This window comes from Ranitomeya imitator, chromosome 4, assembly GCF_032444005.1.
Source record: "Ranitomeya imitator isolate aRanImi1 chromosome 4, aRanImi1.pri, whole genome shotgun sequence".
Classification (NCBI taxonomy): Eukaryota; Metazoa; Chordata; class Amphibia; order Anura; family Dendrobatidae; genus Ranitomeya; species Ranitomeya imitator.
Genome location: NC_091285.1, coordinates 320,390,782 through 320,413,877, shown reverse-complemented (window position 1 = coordinate 320,413,877; position 23,096 = coordinate 320,390,782). Strand labels below are relative to the sequence as shown.

At 41.1% G+C, this 23,096-nt stretch overlaps 1 protein-coding gene across 8 annotated transcripts in view; it reads right to left on the bottom strand.

Annotated features, from left to right (window-relative positions):
- The window catches only part of PTPRZ1 (protein tyrosine phosphatase receptor type Z1), a 333,611-nt gene that overhangs the window by 113,637 nt on the left and 196,878 nt on the right, over positions 1–23,096 (bottom strand). For 4 of the 8 annotated variants that reach the window (XM_069764882.1, XM_069764880.1, XM_069764879.1 and 1 more), the window contains exons 12-13: positions 14,916–15,777; positions 12,435–13,106 (exon numbers count right to left, since the gene is read on the bottom strand). In XM_069764882.1, the coding sequence (XP_069620983.1) occupies positions 12,435–13,106; positions 14,916–15,777 (1,534 nt within the window). The remainder of the gene's footprint in view (positions 1–12,434; positions 13,107–14,915; positions 15,778–23,096) is intronic. The other 4 variants (XM_069764883.1, XM_069764884.1, XM_069764885.1 and 1 more) reach the window with 2 other exon arrangements.

The following is a 23,096-nucleotide window of genomic DNA, read 5'->3' as shown; positions in this document are numbered from 1 at the left end:
AGACTGGAGGATCTAATAGTACACCTGTACAGCTTCATGGGGTTAGAGACAGTCTAGTGTCTCTTACGTTAGACCGGAGGATCTAATAGTACATCTGTAGGGCTTCATGGGGTTAGAGACAGTCTGGTGTCTCTTACATTAGACCGGAGGATCTAATAGTACACCTGTAGGGCTTCATGGGGTTAGAGACAGTCTGGTGTCTCTCACGTTAGACCGGAGGATCTAATAGTACACCTGTAGGGCTTCATGGGGTTAGAGACAGTCTGGTGCCTCTCACGTTAGACCGGAGGATCTAATAGTACACCTGTAGGGCTTCTTGGGATTAGAGACAGTCTGGTGACTCTCACGTTAGACCGGAGGATCTAATAGTACACCTGTAGGGCTTCATGGGGTTAGAGACAGTCTGGTGTCTCTTACGTTAGACCGGAGGATCTAATAGTACACCTGTAGGGCTTCATGGGGTTAGAGACAGTCTGGTGTCTCTTACGTTAGACCGGAGGATCTAATAGTACACCTGTAGGGCTTCATGGGGTTAGAGACAGTCTGGTGTCTCTTACGTTAGACCGGAGGATCTAATAGTACACCTGTACGGCTTCATGGGGTTAGAGACAGTCTGGTGTCTCTTACGTTAGACCGGAGGATCTAATAGTACACCTGTAGGGCTTCATGGGGTTAGAGACAGTCTGGTGTCTCTTACGTTAGACCGGAGGATCTAATAGTACACCTGTAGGGCTTCATGGGTTTAGAGACAGTCTGGTGTCTCTTAAGTTAGACCGGAGGATCTAATAGTACACCTGTAGGGCTTCATGGGGTTAGAGAGAGATCTAAACAGCAACTAAAAATCTTCAATTACCGCATTAGATCAGAGTACAATATTGCACACTGTCATATCTAATGCAGTCTTATGGGGCACATATGATTCCATGCAGCCTTATAATGGAAACCCACTCCTGGTTTTGGCTGACAAATACTAATGGAAAAAACTGATCAAAATTCTGAAGCATGAAAATTGCTTAAAAGATTTAAATACCCCGTACTGCTACATATTAACATTCAGACCAACAAGGTAATTTTATATTATATTTATAATGACGTGTGTAATGTATTTTGGATAATGTCTGGATAAATGATTTTATATTAAGGTAAACTGATTTATCATGAGTTTGCTCAAGCTAGGGCCCCACTGAAATTGCAGTGACGCACTGCAACACTGGATATAATGACTTCCTATGGACCTGCGACATTCTATAACTGTGACATAGAGGTCACATATAGTTGCACATGCGCTAGATTTTCAGTCGCTAATCAAAAGTCGCATGCGACTCGTTGTCATAGACTTCAATGGAAGCGACATACAATTTGGATGTGACTAGTCTGTAACTTGGCAGTTTTATCTAGAGCAAAATCAGAGCTCTAAACCAGTCGGCTACAGCAAGTCACAGACCAGTCGCAGAAACGTTTCTGGTCATGCGACTTTGCAATGAACTGTTGGGCACGACCCATGTTGTTGTGTAGCCCTAGCCATAAGGGTACGTTCTCACACGTGTATTTTATTTTCATATTTACATGTGACGTCCTTATTTAAATTGGATAACGCACATACAGGGCTGTTCTGATGAGAGGTTTTATCACCCATACCATACCGCATGTTAAAAATTGCAGCGTGCAGCAGTCTCTTCCATTTTCCCACTTAAGTCTAAAAAAAAATCGATTCCATACAGATTGCACCCTATTTTTATGGAAATATTGCCATTATTGACCTATGAAACTGTACTTGGTCCTGTAAATATTTTTAACTTGTTGATGTTGCCATATGGATGCATGAAAATACGGAGAAAAATCGGCCAGTTTTTCTAGATGAAAAATGCTCATCGCAGCCAGGCTTACTGTAATTCATATATTATACATTTTTGGTAACCATTTTTTTGTTAGTTTTGTATGGATGCTGGATCCCTATCAGCTGGAATTAGCAAGGGCACGTTCCTAGGCCATTCTCTCCTGCAGGCTGATATTCGATGTATCTGTGGACTGCACGGAATGTCTAAATGAGCCCTTTGATCCCACCTGCATATGGGGTCCATGAAACTTTCACACCACTTATCAAATCTTACCTAATTAAGGATTGTCTGTTTAAGCCCAGTGTTTATTTAAATGGCCATGTACCACGCCTTGCCTGTGCTCTAGACTGTATATACTTGGGTTTCCTCAAATATCATGTTATAACAGCCTGATGAAGAGACGCAAGCGGTCCCGAAAGCTTGCTTTGTAACATCATTCACTATATTTTGTTAGCCATTAAAAGGTATCCCACCCACAAGATTCCTGTTTTGTCTCTCCCATTTAGAGCACTCTATAGCTTTTTTTCTACTGGCTAACACGGTACCAAACCACATTTTTTTTTCGTTTTAGTAACCCAATATCAGGAATATTGAATTGGATCATGATCAAGTGCTCTGTACATGGTGTAAAAGGTAAAACAACATGGGTGCCCCATTGCTGCTAGTACCAGTAATACTGATGCCATATTATGCTAGTCTGTTTTAATTATATAATGTAGTATAAATCTATGAAATAACATACAATATCGAAGCTTAAGTTATATACCATATACATACGGTATTCACAAACATATAATCCATTTAGCAGGGGCATCTAACATGTAATAAGAATTTTAAGGGGTTTTCCAGTACCTTTATGATGATAGCCTATCCTTAGGCTAGGGTCACACCAGATTATTTTCTTTCACCCAAGAGAATGTGATCAGAGTTTGATCAGAGTGTAATCATAGCTTGATCTGATTCTCTCAGATGAGAAGATGGAAAACAACTCTCCATCTTCTCCATTGTCTATCCTAAGCTTAGGCCATCAATATAAAATGTGCTGGACAAATCCTTTAACAGAATGTACTTGAAATTTCTTAAGTGCTTATGTAAGAATATGAAATACAACCCCTGGCAAAAATGATGTAATCACCGGCCTTGGAGGATGTCCATTCAGTTGTTTAATTTTGTAGAAAAAAATCAGATCAAAGACATGGCACAAAACTAAAGTCATTTCAAACGGCAACTTTCTGGCTTTAAGAAACAGTAAAAGAAATCAAGAACAAAAATGTGGTAGTCAGTAATAGTTACTTTTTGTAACCAAGCATAGGGGAAAAATTATGGAATCACTCAATTATGAGGGAAAAATTATGGAATCATGAAAAACAAACAAAAAACACTCCAAAACATCACTAGTATTTTGTTGCACCACCTCTGGCTTTTATAACAGCTTGTAGTCTCTGAGGCATGGACTTAATGAGTGTCAAACAGCACTCTTCATCAATCTGGCTCCAACTTTCTCTGATTGCTGTTGCCAGATCAGATTTGCAGGTTGGAGCCTTGTCATGGACCATTTTCTTCAACTTCCACCAAAGATTTTCAATTGGATAGAGATCCGAACTATTTGCAGGCCATGACATTGACCATATGTGTCTTTTTCTAGGAATGTTTTCACAGTTTTTGCCCTATGGCAGGATGCATTATCATCTTGAAAAATGATTTCATCATCCCCAAACATCCTTTCTATTGATGGAATAAGAAAAATGTCCAAAATATCAACATAAACTTGTGTATTTATTGAAGATGTAATGACAGCCATCTCCCCAGTGCCTTTACCTGACATGCAGCCCCATATCATAAATGACTGTGGAAATTTGCATGTTCTCTTTAGGCAGTCATCTTTATAAATCTCATTGGATTGGTACCAAACAATAGTTCCAGCATCATCACCTTGCCCAATGCAGCTTCGCGATTCATCACTGAATATGACTTTCATCCAGTCATCCACAGTCCACGATTGCTTTTCCTTAGCCCATTGTAACCTTGTTTTTTTCTGTTTAGGTGTTAATGATGACTTTTTTTTTAGCTTTTCTGTATGTAAATCCCATTTCCTTTAGGCGGTTTCTTTACAGTTCGGTCACAGACATTGACTCCAGTTTCCACCCATTCGTTCCTCATTTGTTTTGTTGTGCATTTCCTGTTTTGGAGATATATTGCTTTAAGTTTCCGGTCTTGACGCTTTGATGTCTTCCTTGATCTACCAGTATGTTTGCCTTTAACAACCTTCCCATGTTTATATTTGGTCCAGATTTTAGACACAGCTGACTGTGAGCAATCAACATATTTTGCAACATTGTGTGATGATTTACCCTCTTCTAAGAGTTTGATAATCCTCTCCTTTGTTTCAATTGACATCTCTTGTGTTGGAGCCATGATTCATGTCAGTCCACTTGGTGCTACAGCTCTCCAAGGTGTGATCACTCCTTTTTTAGATGCAGACTAACGAGCAGATCTAATTTGATGCAGGTGTTATTTTAGGGTATGAAAATTTATAGGGTGATTCCATAATTGTTTCCCTCAGAATTGAGTGACTCCATAATTTTTCCCTATGCTTGATTTAAAAAAGTAACCATTACTGACTACCACATTTTTTGTTCTTGATTTTTTTTAGTGTTTCTTAAAGCCAGAAAGTTGCCATTTGAAATGACTTTAGTTTTGTGCCATGTCTGTGATCTGCTTTTTTTCTACAAAGTTAAACAACTGAATGAACATCCTCCAAGGCCGGTGATTACATAATTTTTGCCAGGGGTTGTAATTGGGTTACTGGTCTTGATAAAGCCTGATTCTGTTATTTTTTCACTCATAGTAATGAATGCTGTACCTAAGAACTGATCACTTTATCTTGTCCTATTAATATTGTCTTAGGATTTCATGACTTATCACCAGTTGAGTTTAAATATTGGGCAAAAATGATAAATACTTGCAAAAGCTTTAAAAATTATACATTGTAATCTTCCTATTATCTTGTATAGATGTGAGTAATGCATTAAGCAACATGTTACTAAATAGTGATGGTAACTTTTTCGTATTATGTTATACATTGTGTTCCCTATTGAGTGGATGGTCTGTTACAAATTTTTGAGGGGATACTGACATCTAGTGGTAAAAGAGCGGTATTACACAACTTAGTGTTTTCTTCACACTTTTTTTTAAAAACATTTACCGTAAATTAAAAAAGTGAAAAATAATAATGACAGTGAAAGTGAACACATTTGTATAGAATGCTAACTTAACGCTATACACATTACACTGAGCCCATCTACTGATTGCACTTGTCAGATTTAGTGATAATTACTGTCTAATGGAGAAAGGCTTTTTTATGAGCATTTAACAAAAATATGCAAAAGTGATTTTAATTTTCTGTTGTAGTTATACCTAGGTCTCTGACTTGTGAAGTAAACACTGGGCGTCAAACAAGGACAATTCTCAAGAGGATATACCCGTTTTTCGAAATATTTGTATTCAAAATGAAATAACGTCAGTATCATGTCATGTACATCTGCATATGCTGTTCCTCTTGATACTCCTGCAATTCTATGCGACTGACATCAGTTCTTACCATTCCCTTTGTAAAAAGAGCATTTACCTTCACAATCTGACATTGTCAGCAGTGATTGGACAGTGTCAGAGACACACCTCCAAATGCTAACACCCAGTTGTCAATTAAGTCAGACATTTCTAGGAGTAATAACAGAGGAAAGGCACAGCATAGACTTATACACTTAAAACATATATCAAGGGAATGACTAGTTCTCTTTATGAAAATTATCTTATCATGGCCTTTTGAGGTTCCTTGAGAGCAGATTTGGGAAACAATGCTGTAGGCCAGGGGTGCCAAACTGCATTCCTCGAGGGCTGCAAACAGGTCATGTTTTCAGGATTTCCTTGTACTGCACAGGTGATAATTTAATCACCTACACAAATAATGAGTTGGTGATTAAATTAGCACCTGTGCAGTACAAGGAAATCCTGAAAACATGACCTGTTTGCAGCCCTCGAGGAATGCAGTTTGACACCCCTGCTGTAGGCTATTGACTGCCTAAAGGTCTGTTTACACGGGCCGGTGGAGCCAAACGACTGCCAGTCAGTAAACATTTACTGATCAGTGTATGCTTAACATCTTGCTTACACAGGCAGATTGCAGTAAATGATGCAGACTGAACGATCTGTAGCAAATTGTTCAGTGCACATAAGCTGTCATAGTTCTATGCAGCGCGAGGCGAATCTTGTTTAGACAGGACTATGCACTGCCGAGAACGATGTTTTGTGCTGCACAAAAAATAGTTTCACCTGACAAACAAGCATTTTGCTGATTCACCGGTTGAACAGCACACTGCTTACACTGAAAGATTATCATAAATGAGCGTGGCTAAGAAAGCTCATTTAAGATAATTTTTCAGAGTTAATGCAGCTTGAGTGTATGTGTAATTCAGCATTAGAATCCAAATAATCAAAGTGCAAGAAAAAATAATTTTTATAATATTAGTCTTTTCTTCTGGGCCAAAAGAGACCTATTAGGCACACTACACTCCTGGGTCAGGGACAGCGTTAGAGGCAGACAAACTAGACATTTGCCTAGGGCCCCCACTCCCTCAGGGGCCTCCACCCAGTTAGTGGTGTGAGGCCTATAGCGTCACACCACGCGGACGCAATGGGGCCGTGAATCAGGGGGTCCAGGTGTCTGAGCCGTTTCTGCCACCCCCTGTATCATGCATTCAATTGTATCAGTATTAAAACATGCCTCCATCACACCAATCCTCAAAAAGCTCTTGTCCCATCCTCTGTATCTAGCTATCGCCCTATATCACTTCTCCCCTATGCCTCCAAGCTACTGGGACAAAATGTCTACCTTGAACTGTCCTCCCATCTCTCTTCTTGCTCCCTCTTTGACCGCTTACAGTCTGGCTTCCGGTCACACCATTCCACTGAAACTGCCCTAACTAAGGTCACCAATGACCTCTTAACCGCCAAGAGCAAGCGACACTACTCTGTCCTCCTCCTCCTCGACCTGTCGGCTGCCTTTGACACAGTGGACCATTCCCTATTATTACAGACCCTCTCATCCCTTGGCATCACAGACTTGGCCTTATCCTGGATCTCATCATACCTAACAGACCGGACATTCAGCGTCTCCCACTCACACACCACCTCCTCACCTCGCCCCCTATCTGTCGGAGTCCCACAAGGTTCAGTCCTTGGGCCCTTGCTCTTCTCCATTTACACCTTTGGCCTGGGACAGCTCATAGAATCTCATGGCTTTCAGTATCATCTCTATGTTGATGACACAGATCTACATCTCTGGACCAGATATCACCTCCCTACTAACCAGAATCCCTCAATGTCTGTCCACTATTTCATCCTTCTCCGCTAGATTTCTGAAACTTAACATGGACAAAACAGAATTCATCATCTTTCCCCATCTCACGTGACCCCCCCAACAAACCTATCCATTATAGTAAATGGCTGCCCACTCTCCCCAGTCCCACAAGCTCGCTGCCTCAGGGTAATCCTTGACGCTGATCTCTCCTTCAAACCACATATCCTGTTCTGTGGCCTCCCCTCGAACACTCTCGCACCCCTCCAATCTATTCTAAACTCTGCTGCCCGACTATTCCACCTGTCCCCCCACTATCCCCCAGCTTCTCCCCTCTGTCAATCCCTTCACTGGCTCCCCATTGCCCAGAGACTCCACTACAAAACCCTAACCATGACGTACAAAGCCATCTACAACCTGTCTCCTCCATACATCTGTGACCTCATCTCCCGGTACTTTCCTGCACGCAACCTCCGATCCTCACAAGATCTCCTTCTCTACCTCCTATCTTCTCTTCCCACAATCACATACAAGATTTCTCTCGCGTATCACCCCTACTCTGGAACCCTCTACCACAACACATCAGACTCTAGCCTACCATCAAAACCTTCAAAAAGAGCCTCAAGACCTACCTCTTCCGGCAAGCCTACAACCTGCAGTAACCACCGATCGACCAAACCGCTGCATGACCAGCTCTGTCCTCGCCTACTGTATTCTCACCCATCCATTGTAGATTGTGAGCCCTCGCGGGCAGGGTCCTCTCTCCACCTGTACCAGTCATGACTTGTATTGTTTAAGATTATTGTACTTGTTTTTATTATGTATACCCCTCCTCACATGTAATAAATGGCGCTATAAAAATAATAATAATAATAATAATAATAATAATAATCAGTATCATTGATGCCGATACAGTTGAAATCAATGATGGAGGAGAGGGTGTCAGGTGGCGCTCCTTCTCATTCATTCCTTTGCTTCTGATGCAGTGGGCGTGATGACATTGTTTCATCGCACGCCACGCTATGCCGAGCAGTGAAGCTGATGAGTAGAAGCGCTGCAGAGACCAGAGCAGTGGGGGAACGAGGGGAGGCGAGTATGTATTTATCTTTAAATCAGTGAGTATGTGGAGTAATATGGGGTGTGCATTATACTATTCAAGGACTACATTATACTACATGGGGCTGCATTATACCCTATGGGGCTGCATTATACTGTAAGGGGCTGTATGATACTCTATAGGGGTTGCATTATACCCTATAGACTGCAATATACTCTATGGGGTCTGCATTATACTCTATGGGGGATGCATTATATTCTGTGGGGCTGCATTATACACTATGGGGCTGTATTATATTCTATGGGGACTGCATTATACTCTATTGGGCTACGTTATACTCTATTGGGCTTCCTTTTACTTTATGGGGCTACGTTATACCCTATGGGGCTACGTTATACTCTTTCAGGCTATGTTATGCTCTATACTGCATTATACTATATGGGGCTGTAATATACTCTATGGGGGTGCAATATACTTTATGGGGGCTGCGTTATACTCTATCAAGGACTATGGGGAGTGCATTATACTATGCATACTATATGGGGGCGCTGCATTATTCTTCATGGTGAACTATTGTGAGTGCATCATACTATATGGGGGCTGCATTATGCTGTATGGAGGACTATGGGATGCATTATACTATAGGAAATACTTTTGGTTGCATTATACTATATGGAGGATTATGGGAAGTGTAATATAGTACATGGGGACTATGGAGAGTGCATTACACTATATGGAGGACTATGGGGAGTGCATTATACTATATAGAGGACTATGGGGAGTGCATTATACTATATAGAGGACTATGGGGAGTCTACTATACTATATAAAGGACTATGGGGAGTGCCTTATACTATATGGAGGACTATAGGGTATACATTATACTATGTGGAGGTCTATGGGGAGTATGTTATACTATATGGAAGACTATGGGGCACATTATACTATATATACTATATGGAGATCTATAGAGTATGCATTATACTATATGGAGGACTATGGGGCATATTATACTATATGGAGGACTATGGAGTGTGCATTATACTATATGGCGGACTACAGGATGTGAATTATACTATGTGGAGGGACTCTGGGGTGCATTATACTAAACAAGCAAAATGCTGCATATTCATTGAGTGATTGGATTGTTTATGCCAAAACCAAAATCATTGTTCTCAGCAGCATATCGTCGGTGTAAACTGCAGATATGCTGCTGATAACATGATACTGTATGGGGACAGATTGATCTACCAGTGATCGCTCTGTGCTCATCATTCTTTCTCAGTTGGTGTAAAGAGGCTGGGAAACAAGCGTCAATCACGCTCATTTAATGTCCTGAACTAAGCACATGTAAATGCAAATGAAGTGTTTCTGTGTGATGTACAATATTTTAGCATTTGGGATCCCACTTTAAACTTTTGCTCAGGGACCCACTTTGTCTATAATTGGCCCGGTCCAGGGTGAAGGTGTTATTGCAACACCTGCACCCACTATAGTTATACCCCTCTTCATTAGTCCAAGTGTATTTATTATCTACCTACTTAAAGTAAATTACAAGCCTCACCAGGTCTAATAAATCTATATATAATGTAAACAATTTGAATTGTGAAATCTGGTAACAGGTCTGCTTTCAGATCACATTTCTAATTTTCATGAAATTATGTACAATAACACCCTGCTCTATCTTTTATAATTATTTATCCCTTAAAAAGTGGCATCCTGCGGCTCTAAGGCTGGGTTCACATTGCGTTAGTGGGTGTCCGCTGACGGAATTCGTTACATGGTGCAATTAACGCTGTGTAACGGATCCGTTAGTGCACCCATTAACCGCAATGTATCGAACGCATCGCTAACGTATGCCATTTTTGGCATACGTTAGCGATGTCCCGTTATTTTCTGACGGACCTCGAACGCTGCTTGCAGCGTTCGAGGTCTGTTTCTCGCTAGCGCAGATCGGGCATCTGCACTAGCGGGATCGCTAAACGCAATCCCTTTTTGTACATTGCGTTAGCGCATTCCATTAGCATATGCGCTAAATGGATTGCACTAACGCAATGTGAACCTAGCGTTAAGTAAGGAGGCTGCCCTTAGCAGACAAATACTATTTACTTATTTTTAGCCACCCTAGACGAAGACATGAATGAATCTGAAATGTTATTAAAATTTGGATAATAAGCTTGCGGAGGTCATTCTGATAACATACACGTTAAATATATACCTCTTTCCTCAGCTGGTCTACCATAGGAAAGAAACAAAATGAACACCGTAAAGATAAACTTGTGAAGAAATTGCAAAAGTTACAAAAAAAGAATGCTTCTATTTATCAGACAAGCTTCTAAAAGCTATAAAAATGGAAAAGTTGCTCACATAGTTTAGGAACCTAGCAGTCTCGGTTTCATCCCCAACTTGTGAAGACAATCATAAGCTTGGAGTACATGTAGATTAAAGAAGAATTTGACAAGAAATCTTCAAGCAGTCCTATTTCCTATAATTCCCAGTAAAAACTAGGGCTCTACAGTAGTATACTTTTAGGTCTTTCCCTTAAAGGATTACTCTTATCTTTGTAAATGGGGCTTGCCAGATAGAGCTGGTAAATACAAGCAATTCTGAAATTTTAGCTGTTCTTAGAGATATTAACACTTCTTTTAAGTTTGCAGCTCATTGCTTTGGAGGCTAAATTTTGCTGAAGGACGGTAAAACATTAGCAGTGCTTTCAAGCTCTTGTTATTGAGTTTGAAAACACCACTTTGAAGCTGGCAATAGTGATAAGCGAACATGCTCATATAGGGTGTTATCCGAGCACGCTCATGTGCTAACCAAGTGTCTTCGGCTGCATATCCCCCCAGCTGTTAGACAGTTGCAACACATGCAGGGATCACCTGTTTGTTAGACAATCCCTGCATGCGTTGTGGTTGTCTAATAGCCGCGAGACATGCAGCCATTAGGACTCGAACATATTTTTCGAGCACCCCGAAGATACTCGGTTAGCGCACGAGCACGCTAGGATAGCACCTTATCTGAGCACAATCGCTCATCACTAGCTGGCAAGTATCACTGGGATGCGCTACCTCCTAATTCCAGCCAGCTTTAGGGAAGTGCTTACAAACAAGACTGCAGCAGCAGTCGAACTCCTAGGCCATCAGCTGTAAACTAAAGAAAAGCGTTAATACCTCAAGAACTAAAAACTTCAACAAGTAGTAAATTGCTTGTATTTATAGGTAATATCCAAAAATACACATTTATGAAGATGGGACCAAGCCTTCAAGTGAATATGGCTATAAATGTTGTTTTAGGATATTTCGCATATGTATTTCAGAAGTCATACATTCCCGCCAATACCAAGTCTGTATTTTTGCTGTCATGGTTGATTGCTTTTCCATAAAAAAATATATATATTTCCAGATGCTCTCCAAGCGGTTGGATGACACCTTTAAAATGTTCTATAATTCTGTGTATTAAGAGAAAGGAATACAATTTTAGGCGTAAAAAACAGTCATGCCTCCTATGACAATGCTGAGTTTTACCCATAATCACCCATTTTTCGGGTACATAATCCACAGTACGATTGAACAAACCATCTTTTTTTAAAACCTTGTTGCGGAGAAACCATTATTTCATCAGTACATGCTGCATGCATTCATTCATATGTAACAATTGGTTGCATGGTTGTTACATTAGTTAACACATTTATTTGATTAGGTTCCAAAAGCAAAGGAAAGCAAAGCAAGAGAGCACACAAAAGGTAGCAGAGGCTAGTGCACCCATAACCAAATGATTAAAAGAAGCGCAAGCTATGTTAGGAATCATCATAGTGGCTCAAGTTTAATATTACTGTTTATTTTAAGACATCAGTTACATTTCAAAAAGTACTAACTAACTCAAAACAATACTGTATCTAAAATCCTGCAGACCTCCCGAAAAGATAGGCAAACTTACCAAGGACAAGTCTACACTGCTGGCTTGAAAAAAAATGTTACCTTTTAGTCAACTGACTGATTCTATAAATTTGGTAACATGAAATCTGTCATTTGTTCCTTCCACACACTCATTTTTCTAATCTCAATAACACTGTTTTCATACTACATTATAGATCAGAATATTGCCGATGTTTCACGAAACATAGAATAATAATTTCATATTTTAAGAGGCAATATTGAATCCAGCTGTATGCTCCACCACTAACCTGCCTCAGATTCGTTGACTACTGTTGAACGATCAATACTTATAGATGGTGGTGATGTCATTTCTGATCCAGGAGTTAAATCTGCTTTACCTGGTTCAGCTGCAACCTCAAAGTCTTTGTCTCTGTCATTAGGGTCTGAAAAATTAAAATCTGTAGAAGTCTCGTTATCACTAAGACTATCTGAGGTACTTTGACCAGATCCACTTTCTTCATCGGTAGTCAGTACTGCCCAAGAACTTGACTCAGATGTATTTTCCAGGGCAGCATTATCAGTCTGAATATGCGTTACCAGAACAGCTGGGTCACTGTGAGTCTTCAAGTCAACACTTGGAGGTGTAGATTGGCTTGTTTCTTCCATGTAATGGCTTGTTGGGTTGTTGGATGCAGCTGTAGATAGTGCGCTTCCTTCTTCAGGCTGTTCAGTGGCTTCAGTTGTACTTATATGACTCTTCTCCATCTCGCCATTCACATAACTACCAGTATCAGCTACCGCATTCTCTTGGGGTTCTGTAGGTGGTGTGGAATCTGTTCTAGCTACTAGATAGCCATCATCCACTACAGAAGAGCCCATTTTGGTGTAAGTGCTCACAGTAGATAACACATCTGTTGCAGTTTGAGATGTAGCTGTTAACATTGATAATGTGCTAGGACTCTCACTGTTTGGAGAATCAGCTGTAACAGAAACATACACATTTGGTAAAATAACAGGATGATGAACAGACTCTTTAGCTTTTGTTTCAAGGGAAGAGGTGGGTAGCACACTGCCTTTAGCATACTGTGATGACACAACATGCGTAGGGTAAGCATATGGTGGTGTATGGACATACAAGGTAGTGTCTTGCGATAACATACTAGAAGGCAACAATGGAGTAGAAAATGTCTGCGACATTGCAGAGTCTGTAGCAGGTACAATACTTATAGGCATAGTTATCTCTTTACCACCTGACTGTGATACATTTACAGCGGAATTTACATTCGAGAACAAATGAGGTGTAACAACATTCTCATGCAAGACGGACATAATTTGCTGGGAATATGCAGGTTGAACTGAACTTGGAGACAAAGAATTACCAACAGGAGGAACATATGTAGAATGCAACAAAGACTCAGCAATAGCATCCACAGAGGGCAGCAGCACAGAGCCAGTGTTAGAGCCTAGGTGATAGGAACTGGATGTTTCATTCAACATAGCTGAAGCAATGCTAGTATTAGGCAACTGCGAAACAGTCTGCGTCATCGCTTCGTTAATGGCTTTTTCTGGCATCTCATAAACAACATCCTGAGTTGGCAAAAGTAGCATATCAGTAAAAGCAGAGACAGTTTTTGAGGCTGCAGCAAGCGGAGCTTTAAGCAATATATCACCAGAGGTCGAGGATACAGCATTCAATGCCTGGACAGGTAGCAGATTTTCTGACATTGGATTAATGTCAGCATCAAAATTGCTAGTAGTGGGTAGAGACACTGGATTGATTGCAGGTGAAAATTTAGTTTCCCTTATTCCCTTATCAGATGAAGAAATACCTGCCACCACTTGATGTTCTTTATGTAAAGCTACTTCACCATAAGAAGAGGTAGACTGCGGTCCAGTATCAAAGTCATCTACTGTGGGACCTAGAGTAATTGGCTGGCTTTGATTTAGCTCAGGTATTGTGTATTTTACTGGAGCTACTGCAGAAATTGAGGACGTATTAAAACTTTTCGAATCATCTACCCCATTCAGAAAGTACCCACTACCAGAAAATGTATCTGAATTATCCCCTTCGCTAAAAATGGTGTGTGTAGGCTGTAGTAAAACATCCCCTTGTGATATTACAGTACTTGGTTTAAGCAGTACTTCCCCTCTAGGCATTGCAGTTAAGGTACCCTGGTGAAATATGCCAACAGAATCATGCACAGAGGCTGGTGAGTCAGAGGAGACAGCAAAGGGTTCTGTGGAAGTCAAATTATTAGAAAAAGGATAGGCAAGTTCAGACACCGTGGACAGTGCATGCATCTTTAAATCAGTGCTTGAAGGTTCAAGTTGAGAACTCAATTGAATATTATTAAAGGTGTCACCCTCATGGCCATGTGTTAGCATCTCAGAAGCAGCATGAGCAGTCTGATGTGGTTTTACATCAGAAGAATGTGTTTGGCTTGGCTGACCTAATGCATTGGTTTCAGGCAAGCCCAAATAAACATGCAAAGAAGGGGTGTCAGTTGCAACAGTCTGCGTGACTTGTGAGAACATTTCTGAATCTGCATGATGACGAAAAACTTCTCTACTGGAGGAAGTGAAGGAAAGTGTAAGCAAAGGAATGCCATCATAGGAAGACAGGGAAGGTTCAAATGACACATCAACATTGGGAAATACAGGTGTGGCATGCAGGATCTGACCAACATCTGAAGTAGCAGGGGTAGCTTTGAGGAGCTGCGTGGCTGACAACAAAGGAGTTACTAGAGGAAAAACTTCACTAGTGTATGAGGGTTGAAGAGGTATCTCACCATTTGATACTGATTGAGTTGTCTGAGAGAGTACCTCAGTCGCAGAAGAAGCAGAACCATGTTGTTCAAGGATTGGAGAGACAGACTGAAATGTTTCCTGAGGGGGAAAAGATGTTGAAATGTAGGGCTTTTCCAATTCCGGAAGCAAAGTTGATGGTAGAAGCCCTGCACCACCAGGAGATGATGAAGATAAAACTTCAGTATTGACCACACGCCTCATCTCTTCAGTAAGAACATTAGGTTGAGAAGTAACATTCAACACACCGAGTGTCTCATCGACAGCTAGGTTTACAAATTCATTATCAGTGTCAGGAGATATATCTTCACCGGTACTTGATTGTGGAGATTGTGATGAAATGACCACTGAAGTAAAGGTGGCTGTAGTTGTGAAGAAGGTATCATTATCACTGGACTGAGATCTGTCAGTCGGCATCAAGATCATCTTCTTCCAACTAGTGACGGTCACTGGAAGTTTATTAATAGCATTGGTGTGACTATCATTTTCATCAGGTGATTTGGTGCTGTCGGAGATATTTAGCATCCATAATTCAACCTTACTTTGAAGCTCTTTAGCTTTATAGACTTCTTCACTTTGTTTGGAGGTTTTCACCGTATAGGCTTCAAGAGTTGTAACAGATGGATTCACTGTAGACTGCAAGGTAGAATACAACAAATGTTTAAGTCGATCAGGCTGCCTGTGTAGTTGATCCTTCCATGATTCTGTTGTTGGTTTGTAAGGCCGAGAACCAAGCTCTTCTGTATACTCAGATGTTGTTGCTTGAGCTTCTTGTCCATGTTTTTGGTTTTTAGTGCTGACAGTGCTTATTGGTATTGGAAACATATTTTCATCTTCTTCACTTTCCTGTAGAAAATAGAAGCAACTGCTCAAAAGTGATCTTTATGTTATAAAGAACGCAATTACTTTGTATAAAACCTCACATGTACCTTTATTATGTTAACGCCTTAAATACAAAAACAGAACATACTGCAAAGGGTTTGCATGAATACCTACAATTATAAGCAAGACAATACAAGCAAGCTACTATTAGTAATCTAACTGACTCTATCCAAAAACACGCAGATTCACATGATTTATACTTTCTTAACGAAGGATCTTGGCTTATATAACACATATGCTCCAAATAGCTATGTACTTTTGGAGAAAATACCACACCTATTCACAAAAAGGTACATAACATTCCGTACTTATTCTAAATACTTTATACAATCATATAGTCATTTAAAACCAACAAGAACAACCCCTTGTACAATTTCACAAACAGACAACACTAAATGGCGGGGAGGGATGGATATTGCAGCTATATATGAGAGATATGGGCAAAAAGGCAAGGAAAATAACAAAGTTATGGAGACTCTAAGTTATAATGAAATAAAGTAAATTAATACAATAAATGATATATGTATGTATATATATATATATATATATATATATATATAGTAGGGATTTCACTCTGTCTGGCAGCAGTTGAGATATACGCACATGCACAGAATGTCTAGATCACACAGTGAGGTTTAACAAAAATCTATAACACCACAGCCTTTCTCCGGCGAAAAAAGGTATAACAGAAACAGTTAAGGTACCGTCACATTTAGCGATGCTGCAGCGATCTAGACAACGATGCCGATCGCTGCAGCATCGCTGTTTCGTCGTTGTGTGGTCGCTGGAGAGCTGTCACACAGACAGCTTTCCAGCGACCAACGATGCCGAAGTCCCCAGGTAACCAGGGTAAACATCGGGTTACTAAGCGCAGGGCCACGCTTAGTAACCCGATGTTTACCCTGGTTACCAGTGTAAATGTAAAAAAAAACAAACACTACATACTTACATTCCGGTGTCTGTCGCATCCCCCGGCGCTCTACTTCCCTGCACTGTGTGAGCGCCAGCCATAAAGCACAGCGGTGACGTCACCGTTGTGCTTTATGGCCAGCCGGCGCTCACAGTCAGTGCGGGAAGCAGAACGCCGGGGGACGCGACAGACACCGGAATGTAAGTATGTAGTGTTTGTGTTTTTTACATTTACACTGGTAACCAGGGTAAACATCGGATTACTAAGCGCGGCCCTGCTCTCAGTAACCCGATGTTTACCCTAGTTACCAGTGAAGACATCGCTGAATCGGCGTCACACACGCCGATTCAGCGATGTCTGCGGGAGATCCAGCGACAAAATAAAGTTCTGGCCTTTCTGCTCCGACCAGCGATGTCACAGCAGGATCCAGATCGCTGCTGCATGTCAAACACAGCGATATCGCTATCCAGGACGCTGCAACGTCATGGATCGCTATCGTTATCGTTGTTAAGTTGGTCAGTGTGAAGGTACCTTTAGTTTCACAGGCACATGTATCAGTGCAGCATCTCCGGAACTAACTACAGTACATTCACTTATAGTCTGAGACTCACAAGAAGTACAGGTTTTTTTTACCTCACCACACAGACATCTTCTGAGGTGGCCCTTTTAAATCTTTTAGCCCCTCTAACATCCTAACAAAATAAAATGATGCAGATATAAAGTAGAATACAGGAAATTTTATTTATTATTTTGTGCAGCATGACTAACTGGTTTAAGGATAAAAAAAAAATTAAAGTTTAAAAATTGCAATTTTTTCTTCCAAAAACTTTGCCAAAATGTAGATATTTTCACAAATAAATGCAAAAAATATCATCCTAAATTTACCAATAACACAAAGTACAATATGTCGCGAAAAAATAAACTCAGAATCACCGGGCTATGTCGAAGCGTTCCAGAGTTATGAACACATAAATTGACACTGGTTAGATTTCTAAAATTAGGTCAAAATTAGCTCGGTCACTAAGGGGTTAAAAATTTTTTTAATTTTTTTCATTTAAATTTCCTTATGCCCATAGGCTTGCTGTATAGAAATAAAATAAAAATAATATTATCAGAGTTGCCTATCCTTTCTGGGTCAAGAAATGTCTCTCTGCTACTGCTCCAGTCTTTGCTTACAGGTTGTGGTGGTGAGGTGACGCCTCGGCTGCCACACACATGACTGCTGCAGCCAATGACTAAGCTTACCAGTCATGCCTTGGAAAATGGCACAAGCTGCTTAGCCCAGGGATTGGCTGAAGTAGTTACATGTGATATAGTTATGACGTCACTGCTGTAGCCGATAAGCAAAGACTGGAGCAGTAGCGGAGAGGTATCACTCAACTTCTGTAGAATAAGTTACTAATATGGAGCAATAGCAGAAAGGCATCACTCAGCGTGCGGAGGATAAATAACTATGATTTTATTACTTCTCCATAGCACAAGCTTAAAGACATTAATAACATTAACATGGAAAAATATATTTCCATTATTCAAAAAAGTAAAACCCCTTTAAGAGAGGTAGTTCCATACACAACTCTTAGGCCGGGGTCACACTAGACCGTAATACGGACGAGTGCAATGCGATAAAAAATCGCATAGCACTCATCCCAATGTTAATCTATGGGGCAGCTCCCATCATCCGATATTTTCTCGGCCGTATTCAGGATCCGAGTGAAATCGCAGCATGCTGCGATTATCAGCGTTTCTCGGCCGAGAATCGCCAATGAAAGTCTATGGGGGTGAGAAAAATAGCACAGCACACGGACCATCAGTGCGACTTGCGAGAAATTCTCAGGCATTGAGCAGGTGACAGGAAAGGCTCAGCCATTATTTGCTCATTTTGCAAGTGTGTGAGAAAATCTCACCATACGGATGCCATACGGATGTCACACGGATGTCACACGGATCATTTGATGCAAGAAAATTGCATCCTCGCACTGCACACAGATCACTGTTTTGGTAACATTTGTGCGATTCTCGTCCGTCAAAAACGGACCGTTTTTTTATACATTGTGTGTGTCCCCGGCCTTACACAGGGGCTCTTTGCTCTCAGTGTCCACCCCCAATTATGCATTTACACATGTTTATTTTCTCTATTGAATCTCGGACATTGGTGGTTCAGTGGGTTGTCGCTCTTTGTTCTAATCTTATTTTTTTCTGCTCTCACTTTTGGGTTATTCTGGATAGTATGATTTATGTTTTTTTTTCCATTTATTTATTTATTTAAAGGCTGGTTCCTTCTTCATGTCTTTGAACACTTATTGGCGCAATTCTTATTTATCACACCCTAACACAACTTTTCAACCTATAATTCACCTCTGTTGTCTTCATTCCTCTTTAAAGTATGCAACCATCACACTCATCCTGATGAAGCCATCTCTTGACCTGTCCTCTATGTCCAGCTATCGCCAAATATGAGTACAGTCATTCGCCTCAAACCTTCTCGAACAGCAAGGTCACATTGATCTCTCCACTTCTCATCCAAAATATTCTTCAAATAACTAGAATCTGGCTTCTGTCCTGATCAATGTACTGAAATTGCCATAACCAAATTTACAAACAACCTGTTATCTGCCAAAGCATTTAGTCAATAGTAGGGTTGAGCGACCTTCACTTTTATAGGATCGGGTCGGGTTTCACGAAACCCGACTTTTGGAAAAGTCGGGTCGAGTGAAATCGGCCGATCCTATAAAAAAGTCGGGGTCGGGGTCGGCCGAAACTCGAAACCCAATGCAGTGCATTGGGTTTCCATGGTTCCCAGGGTCTGAAGGAGCGGAAACTCTCCTTCAGGCCCTGGGATCCATATTTAAGTGTAAAATATAGAATTAAAATAAAAAATATCCTTATACTTACCCTCTGACGCGCCCTGGTACTAACCGGCAGCCTTCCTCCTTCGAATCCGCGCTTCTAGGACCTTGCCGTGACGTCGCGGTGACGTCGCGGCTTGTGATTGGCCGCGCGGCCGCCCATGTGACCGCTCGCGCGGCCAATCACAAGCCGCGACGTCACCCGCGACGTCACCGAAGGTCCTGGAAGGGCTGATTCTTAGGAAGGAAGGCTGTCGGAAGGAAGCAGGGCGCTTCCGAGGGTGAGTATATACCTAATAGGAATATACTCACCCTCGGAAGTGCCCTGCTTCCTTCCGACAGCCTTCCTTCCTAAGAATCAGCCCTTCCAGGACCTTCGGTGACGTCGCGGGTGACGTCGCGGCTTGTGATTGGCCGCGCGAGCGGTCACATGGGCGGCCGCGCGGCCAATCACAAGCCGCGACGTCACCGCGACGTCACGGCAAGGTCCTAGAAGCGCGGATTCGAAGGAGGAAGGCTGCCGGTTAGTAAAAGGGCGCGTCAGAGGGTAAGTATTGCAATATTTTTTATTTTAATTCTATATTTTACACTTTAATCTGAATTCCGATACCAATTCCCGATATCTTAAACATATCGGGAATCGGGATCGGAATTCCGATTCCAGATTCAAAAGATCGCCGACTTCATGGCCGACCCCCCACTGGGGTCGGGTCGGGTTTCATGAAACCCGACCTTGCCAAAAGTCGGCGACTTTTGAACAATTTCGACCCGTTTCGCTCAACCCTAGTCAATAGACAATACTCTTCACTGCTCCATCTAGACCTGTCCTTCATCTTTGACACAATTAACCTCTCCTTCTTGCTACATATTGTGTCATGCTTTATCACAGACCTGGCCTTTTCCTGGTTATCGTCATGTCTCACAATCTACATACTTAGTGTCTCACATTCCCACACTACCTTTTCATCCCACCCTCTCTCTGTTGGTGTCACTCAATGCTCTTTCCAGGGACCTGAACTTTTCTCAACTTATATCTTTGGCCAAGCAAAACTCAAAGTTCCATGGCTTCCAATACCAACTGTATGCTGATGACACTCAAATCTACTTCTCTAGCCCAGATGTCATTTCTTTGCCGTTAAGAATCCCAGAGTATTTATCAACTATATCCTTCTTCTCGCATTCTAAAACTCAGTGTGGACAAAACCAAACTCATTATCTCTCCTCCATTGCATTCAACACCCTCACCAAACCTACCCATCACAGTAAATGAGACCATGCTTTCCTTCGTCTCACAAGTCTGTTGCCTGAGTGTAACCCTTGACTACTCTGTCCTTGAAAGTACATCCAAGCCCATACCACTTCTAGCTGAAAAAAACATTTTCAAAATCCACCTCATCCTCATCTTCGAGTCAATAAAAATGTTAGTACATATCCTCATCACCTTGCTTTAACTACTGCAATATCCTCATCTAGGGCCTCCCATATGAACACTCATATCCCTCTAAACCATTCATAATTAGAGATGGGCAAACCTAAACGGTAAAGTTCGGAGTCCGTATTAGACACCTAGAGTCCGTGCCCATGCATAGACCCTGGACATGGACTTTTCCTAGAAGTCTGTGATACTGTTTGGGTTTGACTGCAAGAACAAAGCTTGTTGAAAGGCTACAGCACAGCCAGCCAATCAACAAGCCTTTCTGTGTGCGCAGTTTCGGCTCAATCACAGCCATGTCATGTATTGGCCGGCACATTGTGCTAAAAAAAAATAATAAAAGAATAATTTAACCCCTTAGTGATGGAGCTAATTTTGACCTTAATGACCAGGTCACATTTTTCAAATCTGACCAGTAACAGTTCATGTGGTAATAATGGATCCAGTGATTCTTAGATTGTTTTTTCATGACACATTGTATTTCCTGATAGTAGTAAATTTTGAACCATATGATTTGCGTATATTTATGAAAATATAAACATTTTTACAAAAAATGTAAAAATGGCACAATTTTTAAACTTTACATTTTTATGACCTTAAATCAGATAGTTATTCCACACAAAATAATTAATAAATAACATTTCCCACATGTCTACATCAGCACAATTTTTGAAACATATTTTTTTATCAGGAAGTTAGAAGGGTTAAAAGTTGACCAGCAATTTCTCAACAAAATGTGCAAAACCATTTTTTTTTAGGGACTACATCACATTTGAAGTGACCATACCATTCTAAAAACTGCACCACGCAAGACACTCAAAACCACATTAAAGAAGTTTATTAACCCTTCAGGCGTTTCATAGGAATTAATGCATTGTAGAAGGAAAAAATGAATGTCTTACCTTTTCACAAAAATTCTGCTTTAACCCTCAATTTATTACTTTCACAAGGATAACAGGAGAAAATGGACCACAAAATTTGAGGTGCAATTTCTCCTGTGTACGCCAATACCCAGTATGTGGGGAAAAACTACTGTTTGGGCGCACTGCAGGACTCAGAAGGAAAGCAGAAAAAATGGCTGGAATCGATAGAGAATGCCATGTCGCGTTTGGAGAGCCCTTGATTTGCCTAAACAGTGAAAAACCCCTACAATTGACCTCATTTTCGAAACTACACCACTCAAGGACTTAATCTAGGGGTATAGTAAGGATTTTTAACTCAAAGGTACTATGCAGAATTTGATAATATTAGGTTGTCATATTGAATATGTCGTCATTAGTACTGAATGTAAGTACTTGCTACTTGAGTTTGCATTGGGGGATCCGGTATTCACCAAGTATTGCGGGTGCTCGAGCAACCCTGATGCAAATCAAATAGTGAGCACTTGTATTCAGCACTAGTCGTCATATTGTCATTATTTTTTTTTTACTTTTGAAAAAACCCTACCCAATTCTACTCCTAGCCCAACCCTAACCCTAGTCCAACACTAACCCTAGCCAAACCATAACCCTATGCCCAATCCTAACCCAACCCCAACTGTAATGGCAAAGAATGAGAGAAATAAAAATTATATAAAAAATAATGTAATCTGACTAAGGGAATGACACAGAGGGGGATGACTGTTGTGAATTCTGTGGTCGAGCTCCCTCCTGTGGTCATGAGTGGTACTTCGGCTGGTTCTGTCTATGAGCTTCCTCTGGTGGATGTGAGTGGGGCTGCGGCTTCTGAGTTTCCTTCCTCAGGTGACGAGGTTAAGTCGTTAGGTGCTGCTCTATTTAACTCCACCTAGTTCTTTGTTCCTTGCTTCAGTCAATGTTCCAGTATTGGTCTTGCTCTCTCCTGGATCGTCTTGTGGCCTGTCTGCCCTGCATAAGCTAAGTTCTGCTTGTGTTACTTTTGTTTACTATTTTTTCTGTCCAGCTTGCTTTATTGGTTTGTCTTGCTTGCTGGAAGCTCTGGGACGCAGACCGTTAGTCGGTGCGGAGGGTCTTTTTGCGCCCTCTGCGTGGTTGTTTGTAGGTTTTTATGTTGACCGCAAAGTTATCTTTCCTATCCTCGGTCTATTCAGTAAGTCGGGCCTCACTTTGCTAAAATC